The sequence below is a fragment of the Borostomias antarcticus genome (genome assembly GCF_949987555.1).
Source record: "Borostomias antarcticus genome assembly, chromosome: 3".
Taxonomy (NCBI): Eukaryota; Metazoa; Chordata; class Actinopteri; order Stomiiformes; family Stomiidae; genus Borostomias; species Borostomias antarcticus.
This window is the reverse complement of record NC_140236.1, coordinates 3,718,169-3,731,045: the sequence shown is the minus strand read 5'-3', so window position 1 is coordinate 3,731,045 and position 12,877 is coordinate 3,718,169. Positions and strand designations below refer to the sequence as shown.

At 43.4% G+C, this 12,877-nt stretch overlaps 1 protein-coding gene across 1 annotated transcript; it reads right to left on the bottom strand.

The window, feature by feature from the left end:
- Positions 1–182: 182 nt before the first annotated feature.
- On the bottom strand, positions 183–11,000 carry LOC311307048 (solute carrier family 35 member E2A). Its single transcript, XM_084435792.1, has 9 exons — positions 10,868–11,000; positions 9,809–10,247; positions 9,368–9,503; positions 4,259–4,386; positions 3,726–3,846; positions 3,226–3,279; positions 2,733–2,805; positions 2,316–2,461; positions 183–1,867 (listed from the first exon to the last, which is right to left on the bottom strand). The coding sequence occupies exons 2-9, from the start codon at positions 10,086–10,088 to the stop codon at positions 1,642–1,644; spliced, it is 1,164 nt and encodes a 387-aa protein (XP_084291918.1). The 5' UTR covers positions 10,089–10,247; positions 10,868–11,000; the 3' UTR covers positions 183–1,641.
- Between the last annotated feature and the right edge of the window lie 1,877 nt (positions 11,001–12,877).

Genomic DNA, 12,877 nt, shown 5'->3' with positions numbered 1-12,877 from the left:
AAAGCCCTAGTAGGCACAATTGTTGTGCAAGTGGCACAGAAGAATTCAAGTACTCAAAGCAAATGGACAGACACACGTGGTCCTCTTACAAAGAGAAGTCAGTTTTCTTTAAGCCCATCTAACCAAGGGAGATGTTGAGTCATGACATTTTCATCAATAACAAAATTATTTTATAAAAATTGTTTATACAGACAAGACACTTGATCACTTGTGTTTTTCACTGGTTAATGTTATGGATCAGAGAGCAATCATTTAGCAATTTGTTTCTCCCTGAAAATCATTAATCACCCCATCGGGTTAACCAGGCAGAATTCAGTATGGGATTGCAATTAATTGATAATTAATTAAGTGATTATATAATTAAAAAAAAGATTGTAAATGGAGATACTGTAAAAACACGGTGACTCTGGAGAATTATCTTAGTCACAAGTCTTTGGAGATTCAACAAGAGAAACAGAATGCAAAAAACAGTGTTCAGTACACACTAAGAATATGCAAATGTTGGAGAAGAGACGTTTCAGTCGGAATAATTTAAACATTCAGCAATATGTGGGATGAATACAAAGACACATTTATGGAATGTAAAGAAAGGCAAACAATTCAGTCTCTGCAATGAATTAAAGAAGATAAGTTAGATAATTAGCACCTCATAGTGGAATTCCCTTTTACAGTCACATGCTCAAGCTACTCAGCAGGGTTGCTTGTGGCATTGGATGAAAATAAGACAGGGTTGTGGAAAAAATATCGACACAATCCATAAGAGTCCCTTACGTGAAGGACCTTTTCAGATTCCATGCAAGACAATAAAGATCAAACGAAAAACAAAACTAGAGGATGCATGGTGGATCTTAAGACAAGTTGAAGCATTATGCTTTTGCTTTCCCAGAAGACAGTGGCATTGTGACATATGTCACAAGCTGCTTTGAAAAGCACTGAGTAAAAACTGAGCTTTAGTAAGGTTAAAAAAAAAAGAAAAAGAAAAAAGAGGAAAAAAAAAAAAGAAACGAGATGAACCATAACTGGCACCATGACTACTTTTGGTTCAGCATGGCTCAAGTAAGCATTCTTAAGTGCTCTAAAGGTTTCAGGAGTTTGGATGTTGTGCAGTTCTTCCCATAACCAAACATCTTGGAAAAAATTGTATGAAGATGTGTGAAGGCAAGTATGAAAATATAAACTAGGTTTGCATCGAGTTCCCATCAACAAAAGAGAGAAATCCTGAGTTTACCCTTTTCATTTTACCATATAACATTATGAAAGAACAGTACTTGAGGAAAATAGTGAACTTTGAAGAGGCGAGTTGAGTTCCACAGGCTTGGCCAGTGTCCAAACACACCAACCTTAATCAAACACTAGCCCATACAAAAACCATCAGCAAAGGCAAGTTCACATTGGAGACAGCGAGTGTGTCAAGATATGCAATGACATGCAAGTGAAGCCCCAGAGTTCATTCCTACTGAGTGATCCCCATCTCTGGGGAACGCTGATGTCTCAGATTTGGAATGCTAGAACAAATGTGCTCCAGTTGTTATGTCGGCGTCGTCCTGGTTACAGTGTCACAGTTGAGGAGAGAACCATGACTTCTGCCCACTTCCCCTTTAGTTTGCCGACCCGCTGTCTCGTCTTGGTCTCCTGAGGACTCTAGGACTGGGACGCTTTAATGTCGTGGTCCTGCGTGAGCGGTTTCTGGTCCTGCTCTGCAGCCATTGCCTGCAGGGTGCACCTCTGGAACTGCTTGGCTTTGTTGTAAAGCAGCACGCCGATGACCACCAGGACTGTGCCGATGGCGCTGAGCACGGTGATCTGGTTACTGAACACGATGATGCTCAGCCAGATGGACATGGCGTGCTTCACGGTGCTCGCAACACTGTTGGGGGTAAAGATGGAGCAAAAATAGAAACAATAGTTTTAGAAGATGTTTTATTAATATATTTAATAAGCGACCCGACACGATTCGATATTAAGCCATCATCAGCATATCAATTATCCGTTTGCCTGTGAAATATATAGTTACTATTTATTCCATGAGTGCCAGTTCTCTGCTTCTTCCACAATCCCTTTTACTGGACACCCGAAACCCAGGGTTCAAAACTAGCATTTTCCACTGGTAGCACTGGTCATACCAACTTTTTTTAGTTGAGGTACTTTAGTCGCAGTTTTGAACCCTCCCGAAATCTTACATTTAGGAGTCATGCACACTTTCACGCTTCACCAGAAAACTCTTAAGCCCGTGGTTATGTCAAATGTCAAGGACAATCCTCCTGGAGATGATGTGTGAGTTTCTCAGGCTGTATGCCGACGACACCGTCTCCTACCTGAACGTGACTGGGGAGATGCGGCCCATGAGCGCGTAGGCGGTGACACTCTGGAGATGGAAGAGGGCCCCGTCGAACAACAGCAGCACCACTACGTCCTGATTGAAGCTGAAGCCCCGCCCACTCTTCCCAATCACTGGAATGTCCTAAGGATGCGTGGGATTATACCGATGTCAAATCCGACCCCCCTGATGAAATCCCCTCAGTGTGTCGAAACAATGTTTCGCTATGTTCAAAGGAGTTCTGCATTTAGCTCAAGGATTAGGTTGTGCTCTGGGAACTAGCTCATTAAACCAATTCCAATTAATGAAGCACTGGAGGCTACACCGACATACATTTAGCATTCAGTAAGCACTGTACTAGTATACACAATATAGACAGTCAATAAGACACTGCAGTGCAGAATATTGGACTGACCATGAGGAAGACCCAGGCAGGTATGAGCATGACGACGGCAGCGGCACTGGTGTAGAACTGGAGTTCTGGAGGGCTGAGCATTGTACACAAACACGTATTCACTTTCAGGAAATTAAACGAAACCATATCTAATGTGCAACGAATTACACCCAACACAGAAAAACTGACTACCCCCATCAAATGCAAACTCATAATCTTCACTAATGTATCACTGCACAACCTTATCACTAATAACTGTACCTTAGACCCTTATATGGAATAGGCCCACACAGGGGTGAAAATTAACTTTTTGGCTCACGGCGAGTCACCTGCCAAGGGGGACTGTAGATGAAAAAATCTACCGGCCAAGTTTTTTTTTTTTTTTTTCCACATAGCCTTCCGAAATCTAGTCGCCAATTGGAAATTTTACCTGCATTTGGCCAGTGGCAGGTGTTCATTTTAAGCCCTGCTGTTAGGTAACACACCGATGAGGAAAACAAAAACATGCATGTACCTGAATTTGTATGTGTCCCCACTCAGTAGTTTTTTGGAGAATACATTCTGTAAACTGAGAAGACATAGAATAAGAGTGTAGTGTCATTCACAGCTGGTGAAATTTGACACAGGGGTATTGTGCTATTGTGTGTGTGTGAGAGAGAGAGAGAGAGAGAGAGAGAGAGAGAGAGAGAGAGAGAGGCCCGCATGGTTGGTGTGTGTGTGTGTGTGTGTGTGTGTGTGTGTGTGTGTGTGTGTGCGTGAAAGAGAGAGAAAGAGAGAGAGAGGCCCGCATGGTTGGTGTGTGTGTGTGTGTGTGTGTGTGTGCGTGAGAGAGAGAGAGAGAGAGAGAGAGAGAGAGAGAGAGAGAGAGAGAGACCCGCACGGTCGGTGTGTGTGTGTGCGTGAGAGAGAGAGAGAGAGCGTGAGAGAGAGAGAGAGAGAGAGAGAGAGAGAGAGAGAGGCCCGCACGGTCGGTGTGTGTGTGTGTGTGTGTGTGTGTGTGTGTGTGTCTTATACCAGTCCATGACGTTGGTGGAGAGGGCTGCAGAGAAGCCCAGCATGTTGAAGCTGACCTCTGAGGCTGTGCAGAATGCCAGGCCAACCATGACAGGGAACAGAGACAAGTTCACCCACAGACCTAGAGTATTCACACACACACACACACGCACACACACGCGCACACAAGACACACAACACACACAGCTAAATGCACATGCAGAATCTGCTGAACAAGACACTTTGACCTAGGTTTCAAATAGTCATATCTGGTATCAGGTATATAACACCATAAAATAGCAGTGTACCCAGCTGACACTGAAATACTTTCCATCAGAAAGCAGTGAGTCAACCCTCTGTAAGTCATAGTTCAACAAGCGGTTCAGTAGTTTCACTAAATATTTACTCAAGGAGACAGATAATTGCAGGCATCATGATGAGCATATTTCTGATACAGAAATATCTGGAATTGGAACGAAGCAAGACAGTCAGGGGCCGGGACAAAGGAAATGGAACCCAGCCCGCCCGGGTGTGGACTGTTCTGTGAGCTTCACCTGTGTATTCCCCAAGGATGAGTCTAGACATGATCACAGTGAAGATGGGCGCAGAGCTCTTCACCGTCTCGGCGAAGGACACCGCCACGTTCTTCAGGCTCACCAGGCCCAGCACCACGGTAGTGAACCTACGGAACAGGAAAGATGGGTTGCGTTCGAAGACAAAAGCTATACCCCTCAACTCACCCCCGCAACAGCTAAACAAAGGCTGTTTGTCACTCATACCCTAAATATCTTCCAAGCTAGACGCATGCTGAGCTCACACTGTTGTATTTTACTTGGCAGCGTTTCACTTCCCTAAAATGTGCGGTTTTGACATTTGTGTTAGACTAGTATTTCTCCTGATGTAAGGACAAACCATCTTGTTAATAAAAACGGGGCCAAGTAACCATCTGAATAGCCATTGTTATGAATGGATCTACCCATTATCATTGTAATCCATGAAACATGCATCATCACCACATCCACCAGAGTAAGAAAACATCGAGTGACTGCAGTAGCTGACACCTGATACCCTGCAAGGAAAAGTCGTCATTTAGACGTGTCGGCTGGCTATAATCCCAGATCGAGTCGTCTAGGCGTAACCCTCTTGTAGCCAGAAAATCTTGAAAGCTGGTTAGAATTAATTTTTGCTGACGCAGCTTGTGAGATGTATGATATTCCATCATGTAAGCAACGTCAACGTGTGGTTAAAAGGTTTTTCGTTTAATTTATTTGACATGGTCTATGTGTAGCCACGATTAAGCTCTCAATTCGACCGGGTCTTTTATAGCCGACTCTAGCCCAAACTGGTTCATAATTGTTTGTGCCTACGCAGCTTGTGGGATAGATATCCATACTATTAATATCGCCATAATTTGCAATGTAAATAATAAATACAAAGTATTATCATTTCATTGACATAGGCTATGATTTAGCTCGAATTAGACGGTTATGACCTGCATCTATCCTGAATATTAGCCCTTCCAGCGAGGTGATTTGACCTGGTCTATGCCTAGCCCCGAATTCTACCAACTGCTAGCCAAAACATTTTCCTTAGTTTTTGCCTACGGAGCTGGTGAGATAGATATCCAAATTATTAAGATCACCATAATTTGCATTGAACACAAGGTATCATTTCATTGACACGATTTAGCTCTCAATTAGATGGCTAGTGACATGTAGCCTGATTTGGCCTGATTCCAGCCTATCCATAATTTGCATTATGTTTTACTGTCATACAATTCATTCATTAACATCTGCAAATATGAAAAAGTATTTATTTTTGCACAGGTATAATATTAATGGGTGAATTTTGATGCAGTGCCATAAACCCATGAATGAAGTTTGAAGACATGCTTTTCTCACTTTGCAAATGCTGTGATAAGTTGCTGGAAGGAAGTGAGGCCTAGAAAAGTGCATTTCCTGACTATGCTAGTAACACCATCACCTGAATATAACATCCTGTTAGCTTGCTAGCGAGTAGGCTTCATTTGCTGGGATATACAGTATAATATAATATGGCTTTTAAGAAGGCCAGAGATGGCATGTGAAGCTGAAGGTGACGTCACTTGACTGAAAGCTATCGTGGATTTGGAGAATTGTGACGCCCTCAACAGTAACACCTGCATGTTTTATGTACAGCAGCTAACCCTCCGCAGTATACTAAGGCACTACAAGTTGAAACACGTACATTATAGTAGGCCTGGTCCCTTGCCTTTCATCTACAGTGGCTGTTGCTCTTTCAGGACACAGGTAGCTCAAGAATTATTTCACGCTATGTGGGGCTGAATAAAGTCAGTGATTGACTGTTGCCAGGTGTTGACTGTTGCTAGGTGTTGGTTCCCCTCCCACCTGGGACCTGACCGGGTAAAAAAACATGATCTTTCCAACACATATGACAAAGTGTCATGAAGTAATCCTCGACTCTACCTCCACCCTATGTGCAGCTGCCATGGGAACGCTTCCCGTGTTTAAGGCTTCCAGTGTTTAAGTCCCGCCTAAAAACACGTTTCTTTTCCCTGGCGTTTTAATACTAAGTATCAGAGTAGCTCTTTATTATCTTTCATTATGCTTCTATTATCCCATTGTGTTGTCTACTGTGTTTTTTTGTATTGATTGAAATGGAAAGCTCTTTGGTCAACTCTTGTTGTTTTAAAAGGGCTCTATAAATAAAGTTGGATTGGATTGGAGTGTGGGGCTGCGTAGGGCCCTGCGTGGCGGTGAGGCTGCTGCAGGGCTGGGTCTGCTACTGGGAGAGGCTGAGGGAGAGGCTGAGGGAGGGGCTGAGGGAGGGGCTAAGGGAGAGGCTAAGGGAGAGGCTAAGGGATAATCTGAGGGAGAGGCTGAGAGAGAGGCTGAGGGAGGGGCTGAGGGAGAGGCTGACGGAGAGGCTGAGGGAGGGGCTGAGAGGCTGAGGGAGAAGCTGAGGGAGAGGCTGAGGGAGGGGCTGAGAGGCTGAGAGAGAAGCTGAGGGAGAGGCTGAGGGAGGGGCTGAGAGGCTGAGGGAGAAGCTGAGGGAGAGGCTGAGGGAGAGGCCGAGGGAGAGGCCCTGCCGGGAGAGGCTGACTAACTTGATGAGCAGCACCAAGAACCGGGCCCTGGTCCACAGCGCTCGCCTGGAGGAACAAGGCATGTGTGCTGGGTTTCCTGCATAGAGGATTTTTTGTGTGTGCATCCCCCCCCAAAGACCCATTCTGAGCCAGGAGAGACCCTGAGGTGCTTGTATGTTTTGCGTGAATAGCCTTTTTTTTTATCTGTTTCTCTCTTGGGAACACTACACTCAATCCCCACTCATTTCCATCACTTAACCTCAAAATTCTTCCGTGGATCTAGACTCATACATGCGGATAAATTATGAATTCCACTTGGCTCGCCGGACCACCAACTGCTGACTTACGACATTATGCTTCTCCTTTAACGCTCAATGCATTCTATCTTGCTTTTAAGAGCATCCTGTTGGTGCCTCTCTGAAGTCCAAGAAGGACTCAGTCAGTCAGGGTCAGCAGTCCAGCAAGTCAGCAGTCCAGCAAGTCAGGTCCGGCAGGATCCCTCCCCTCAGGATCATCAAAGACCCCCCCCCCCCCCCCCCCCCCACAAAAGCCTGTTCTCCCCTCTGCGCTCCCAAAGAGAAAGGGCTACAAGACCTGCAAAGCTCGTACCAGCAGGCTAAGGAACAGGTTTTTCTCCCCAGGCAATTAGACTGCTAAATGGAAGGAATGTGTAGCTTTTATCTCTTATCCCTACTGTTTATATTGATTACTATGTATTTCTATCATTTAATTATATCACTATTTTTAGTAATTACTGATTTTATCATATATTTTATTATAGTTTAATGCTTTTTAAATGGTCTAAATGGTTTTAATGATGAAGCTTCCCAGCCAAAGATTTTCACTTGTATGTACCTTACCAGTGACAATAAAACTAACTGAAAACTCCGGCACTGACCGCCATCAGCGAGCTACATCCGCCAGATCCCTGCCTCTCAACGCAAGTCAGCTAGTTATCTGCAATGTACAATGTTTACATTCACTGATTGTGTTTGGCGTCACACTGTCCCATTAACAGGAAGTGATATGAATGCTATCAGGTTCCATGTTTTTCCTCTTTCTCGGTACAACCGTCTGTGATGTCATCGTCCCATGACCATTCGGCTGGCGGCAGCGGCGGCTCCTTGTGCTCCACAGCTCCAGCCAACAAACCCTCCCCCTGGCCCCTCCCCCTCCTCGCCATGGCTCCTCCCACTCCTCCTGGCTCCACGAGGCCTCTCTCTCCAGCTCCACCCCTAACTTGTACGCCTACTCGGCCTTTATAAGAATGCCTGTCATTGGTCAAGACGTAGGAAGAGCTAGATGTTACACTCATACCTGATAACGAGTCCCAAATCCAGAGGTCTATTTCTTATAGCTAAAAAAGGGTATGGATGCATTCATAATAAAAGGTCTAGTGGTTTACAGTGAAAAGCTAGTGGCCTCAGGTAATAGATTTTGAACGCTATATCGAACCTAACAATTAACATCTCCCGTTCCTAGTACAGCCCAAGGCTGAAGACAGAGAACGCCTGCCACTGTGATAAATGGTGGATGCAGACCACTCCAAGTCTACTGAGGGTCTGCTGGAGGTCCTTGGACACATGCTGTCTGGTTATGTTCAGCTCTTAGAAAGACTGAAATTGGACAAACAAAATAGTGTAGCAGTTATCAATTGCGCATGCAGTTTTAAACCCACAACTTTGTATTAAATTGTTTGCTCAATAACCATTGTGCCATTGTGGATGTAGCCTAATGATCGCAGTCGTAGTGGGTTTATATGGGATAATGAGATTGCCACAATATGAAGTGTTTGTGTACACAGCATGACTAGATTTAATGGGAATTAGCCTTTTCCATTGTTTTTGATTGGCCGGGAGAGTATATTATGCAATACAAACCATGATGCACTATTACATGCTGTGATATCCAACCTGCAATGCTACTCTTGGCTTTGAAAAGTTTGCCGAAACACTGTTAAGTCGCCTACTTTGCAGTGTTAAGTTTTTTTCGTTAACAGTAAGACCATGTTTACAGGGATTGTTCATGTAGGCCATCATGTTTTAATGTTAGTCTAATTTGTTTAAAATGTTTAACAAACACTGTTTTTGTAATATGTAGCTATTATGTTTAGGCTAATACAGTAGGCTATGTTAAGTTGTTTAAAATGTTCCTGTTTTATTGTTTTTGTAAATTATATATATTGAATTTGTTTGGATACATTCATTCACATTTACTGTAGATGACTATTGAATGACTCTGGAAGTCTAGACTAAAACACAGCTATATTTGGGCTGTCGGTGCAACACACCTGGACATCTAACTATTGGGCTATGGTACATGGCTATTGAACGTCTAATGTGGGGCGAGGCTAGCCTACTTGGGCTATGGTAGACATCTACAGTATGAGTATTGCTCTAACAGCCCAAATATAGCCGAGATTTAGCCTAGACGTCAGGGACTACGATAGACTGTTAAACGTCTAGTAGTAGTAAAATTGCTTGCTGGGTACAAACTGTATAGAATATTATAAATTGCTTTACCTATTGGCCCATTGGCTTTGTCTGAACATTAGTGAAAGGCAAGTGTATAGACTCACCTCATCATTCCTACGAACAACATTATCATGAGGAAGTTGGGAGGGTACTCCACCCTGGTCTTGTGCTGGTAAAAGCAGCAAGGCACATACATCTTGATGCAGCCTATGACTGTTGTGGAGAGCATTTGGACAGCACCTGCAAACATATTATTCATACAATTAATACATGATTCCTTGGCCTGAATTAAGTATTATATACTAATTGACATACTCCATTGGGTATTTTAGGGCGTCTAATGTAACAAACTGTTATAAGGGATAGGCCCAGCAAGTTCCATCTTGCCTATTTTTATACCTACCCAAGCCTCTCCCCACCCTCTTCTCAAAATGGCGCTGGTGGACAAGATCTCAGAGAGGAAATCTGAGATCTCTTCCCTTTTACCTTGCTCTCAAATACAATATGAGAAGGAGGTAGGGAGATGTAACAAGGAGGGCCCTTACCCAACATGCTCGGTTCCCCTTCCAGCAGTGACAGGATGTACTTGTTGAGGAAAAGTGTACAGAAGCTGAAGAAGTACCACAGGCCCAAGTACGACACAGAGCGGGAGTTCCACACTCCCGAGTCTGCCTCGATCACCGTGGTCTCTGTGATTGTGATCTTCAGCACCCGCTCACCCGAATGACTCTCGCTGCGTGCCAGCACCACACGCTCCTGCCGATTCCGGAAGGGTGATAGGAGGCGCCATATGGAGTGCCTTGCGGGCCGCCCATTGGCCATCATGGTGCCCAGTCACTGAGGACCCACCGGGGTCCAGCAGGTAGAAACACAGAAGGACCTGTGTGAGAGGTGACTTGTAGTTTGTCAGTCCATCTTCAGCCTGAGCGTCAGTCCAGTAGGGTGTCCAGCATTATTAAGGTAGCTACTGGTGCGCACTGTCACCTGTAATAACACAAAAGAGAAATTCAGATATTCTAGGGTGGAAAGTCCACACCACGTGTATACCATGTCAACACTGAGTGAGGAGAGCTAGTCATATTCGTAGCTTTCCATTGCACTGTGCAGTGAACACTAGACATCTAGCAGTTTGGGCCAACCCATAGGAAACAATAGTACACAAAGGTTCAAAGTGAATTAGAGGCATTGGAGTTTTTGATCTGATGATATTTTTGCTAAACGTATTTAGCCAGTTAACACTAAGTAACGATACAGTAGCTAGGTTGCGTTAGCTAAATAGCTTTCCCACGTGTTAGTTTAGCAGGTTAACAAAATTGTACAGTAGTAAAATGAAAAAAACAGGGTAGCTAACTAGCACTAGCTAGCTACGTATGCGTTTCTGGTATTGCGTTTCAAGCAGTTAGCATATAACGTTAGCTAGCTAACTAACGTTACTGAATATGCTAAACTAGCAAACGTAGCTAACATGAAATCGTGCCACTGATCTAGCTCAATACATCCACGATCCAGCTAGCTAGTATCACTGAAATGGCGTTATTCTAGACAGCATGTTGGCTAGTTACGTTATAATAACCACAACAGTTAAGATTGGAAAACGATCTCACCAAGTGGTATGCCACCTATGTCCACAACAAGGCCAGATCCTACTGTGATCCACTGCCACATCAACTGAATCAACTGATTATATGCATTTCTGAGTGAAAAACCTTCGTTAGCATGATATCAACCCCGTTGAGCTGCTTCGGAGGCACCACCCGATGAAGTGTCAAGTAAAAGAAAAGAAGAAAAAAAAAAAAACACCCCCTGGGTTGAGCGTTCAGTAGCTTTCACGGAGTTTACATTGGCTCAAGCTCGACCGACGCAGATGTATTATTCTTTATCTGATACAATTCTTCAATCTAATTAATCAGGTGCATGACATATTTGGACTGTTTTAGTGGTTTAGTGTCCTCCTATCTGGCGTCTTTGTAAGTTGTGCTTTGCTTTGTTGGGACTGTTCATGGGACTGTAGCATGTATATGTAGCTGCTTCTAAAAACAAATACAACTGCTGCCCCTTGTGGCCGTAAAATATAGGGTACCCATTCGTTTGTTTGGAAGAAAGAGTGCCCACGGCTCTGTAGCTGTGATTGAGCCCTGATTGGTGAACAAATAGATAGATTAGATAGACAGACAGACAGACAGACAGACAGACAGACAGACAGACAGACAGACAGATAGATAGATAGATAGATAGATAGATAGATAGATAGATAGATAGATAGATAGATAGATAGATAGATAGATCTTTATTTATCCCCGGAAATTTCTGTTTCACAGCAGATTAAGAGAGTAAGGATAATAAAATGTGCAGAATATGAATATATAATAAATATGGGATAAATAGGGTGGACACAATATACAAATAACTAACAAAATACTGCTACTCACACAGAATCAGCAGGGGGGTTGGCTCTGCTTGTGGATAAAGGGGACTGTCTGACTGTTCTCTCATGTGTCCCTTCCCTTTTTCCTAGTGTGCTCAAGATTCAAGATCTGTTTATTTGCCATGTATGTGGTTTACACATACTAGGAATTTAACTAGGGTAATGGCGTAATTGCACTGTACTTTAGATTGTGATTCTTGCACTTTGCCTTCAGCACTAGATTATGCTCTTAGTCACTTGTTTGTTTTAGAAAGAAGATGCACTTGTGAGTTCTGGCAAGTAGTAGTACATTGGCTCTTCCTACGTTAAATGCAATTATTGTTAGTCGCTTTGGATAAAAGCGTCTGCTAAATGACTGTAATGTAATGTAATGGCGTACGCTAATGAAGACATAGGAGGACAGGACATTGCAAAGACATAACAGTGCAAATGTCACACAAAAACAGTGCAAATACAAAATACAGTGCACATACAAAATACAATATTCAATATGCAAATTAATCAATATATACAGAATAGAGTGTGGTTGGTGTATGTACAGTTTAGTTTATTAGGATCTCCATTAGCATTTACAAATTATAACATACTCTTCCTGGGGTTCAAAACAATGTACAATACACAGTAAACAAAATACATAGTAAGGTAACAAGAAAAAAAAACAGATATTTAATGATATATATAAGGAAATTCTTTTTTTTTTTAAATCACCATTGTCATTGAGTCAGTAAACACCCACATTGGGTGTGCAGAGTGTGGTGTGATAGTCAATTGGTGCAGAGGGTTAAGAGTCAATGGGGAGGGTGGAGGAGGCGTTGTGGGGGAACACGAGCCTTGTTAATGAGTCTGATAGCTGTGGGAAAGAAGACTCCTGCCAGAGGGGAGTGGTTCAAAGAGACCGTGACCGGGATGGGAGGGGTTGGCCACAATCTTTCTGCCACAATCTTTCTGCCAGCAAAATGTCACTGTCAGCAAGAACTCAGCTGAGGCTGCTTCACTGGTCACACTGTTGATAGGTTCAGTTAAGCATCTTTCCAACCGCAGCCCTATGTTTAGCTACATAGCTTACATAGCTACATAGCTACATAACATATGTTTAACTACATAGTTCAGCATGTCAATAGTTCAGCCGGATGTGTACTGGTAGAGCAGGTGCGTTTGGGAGTGGTTCAAAGAGACCGTGACCGGGATG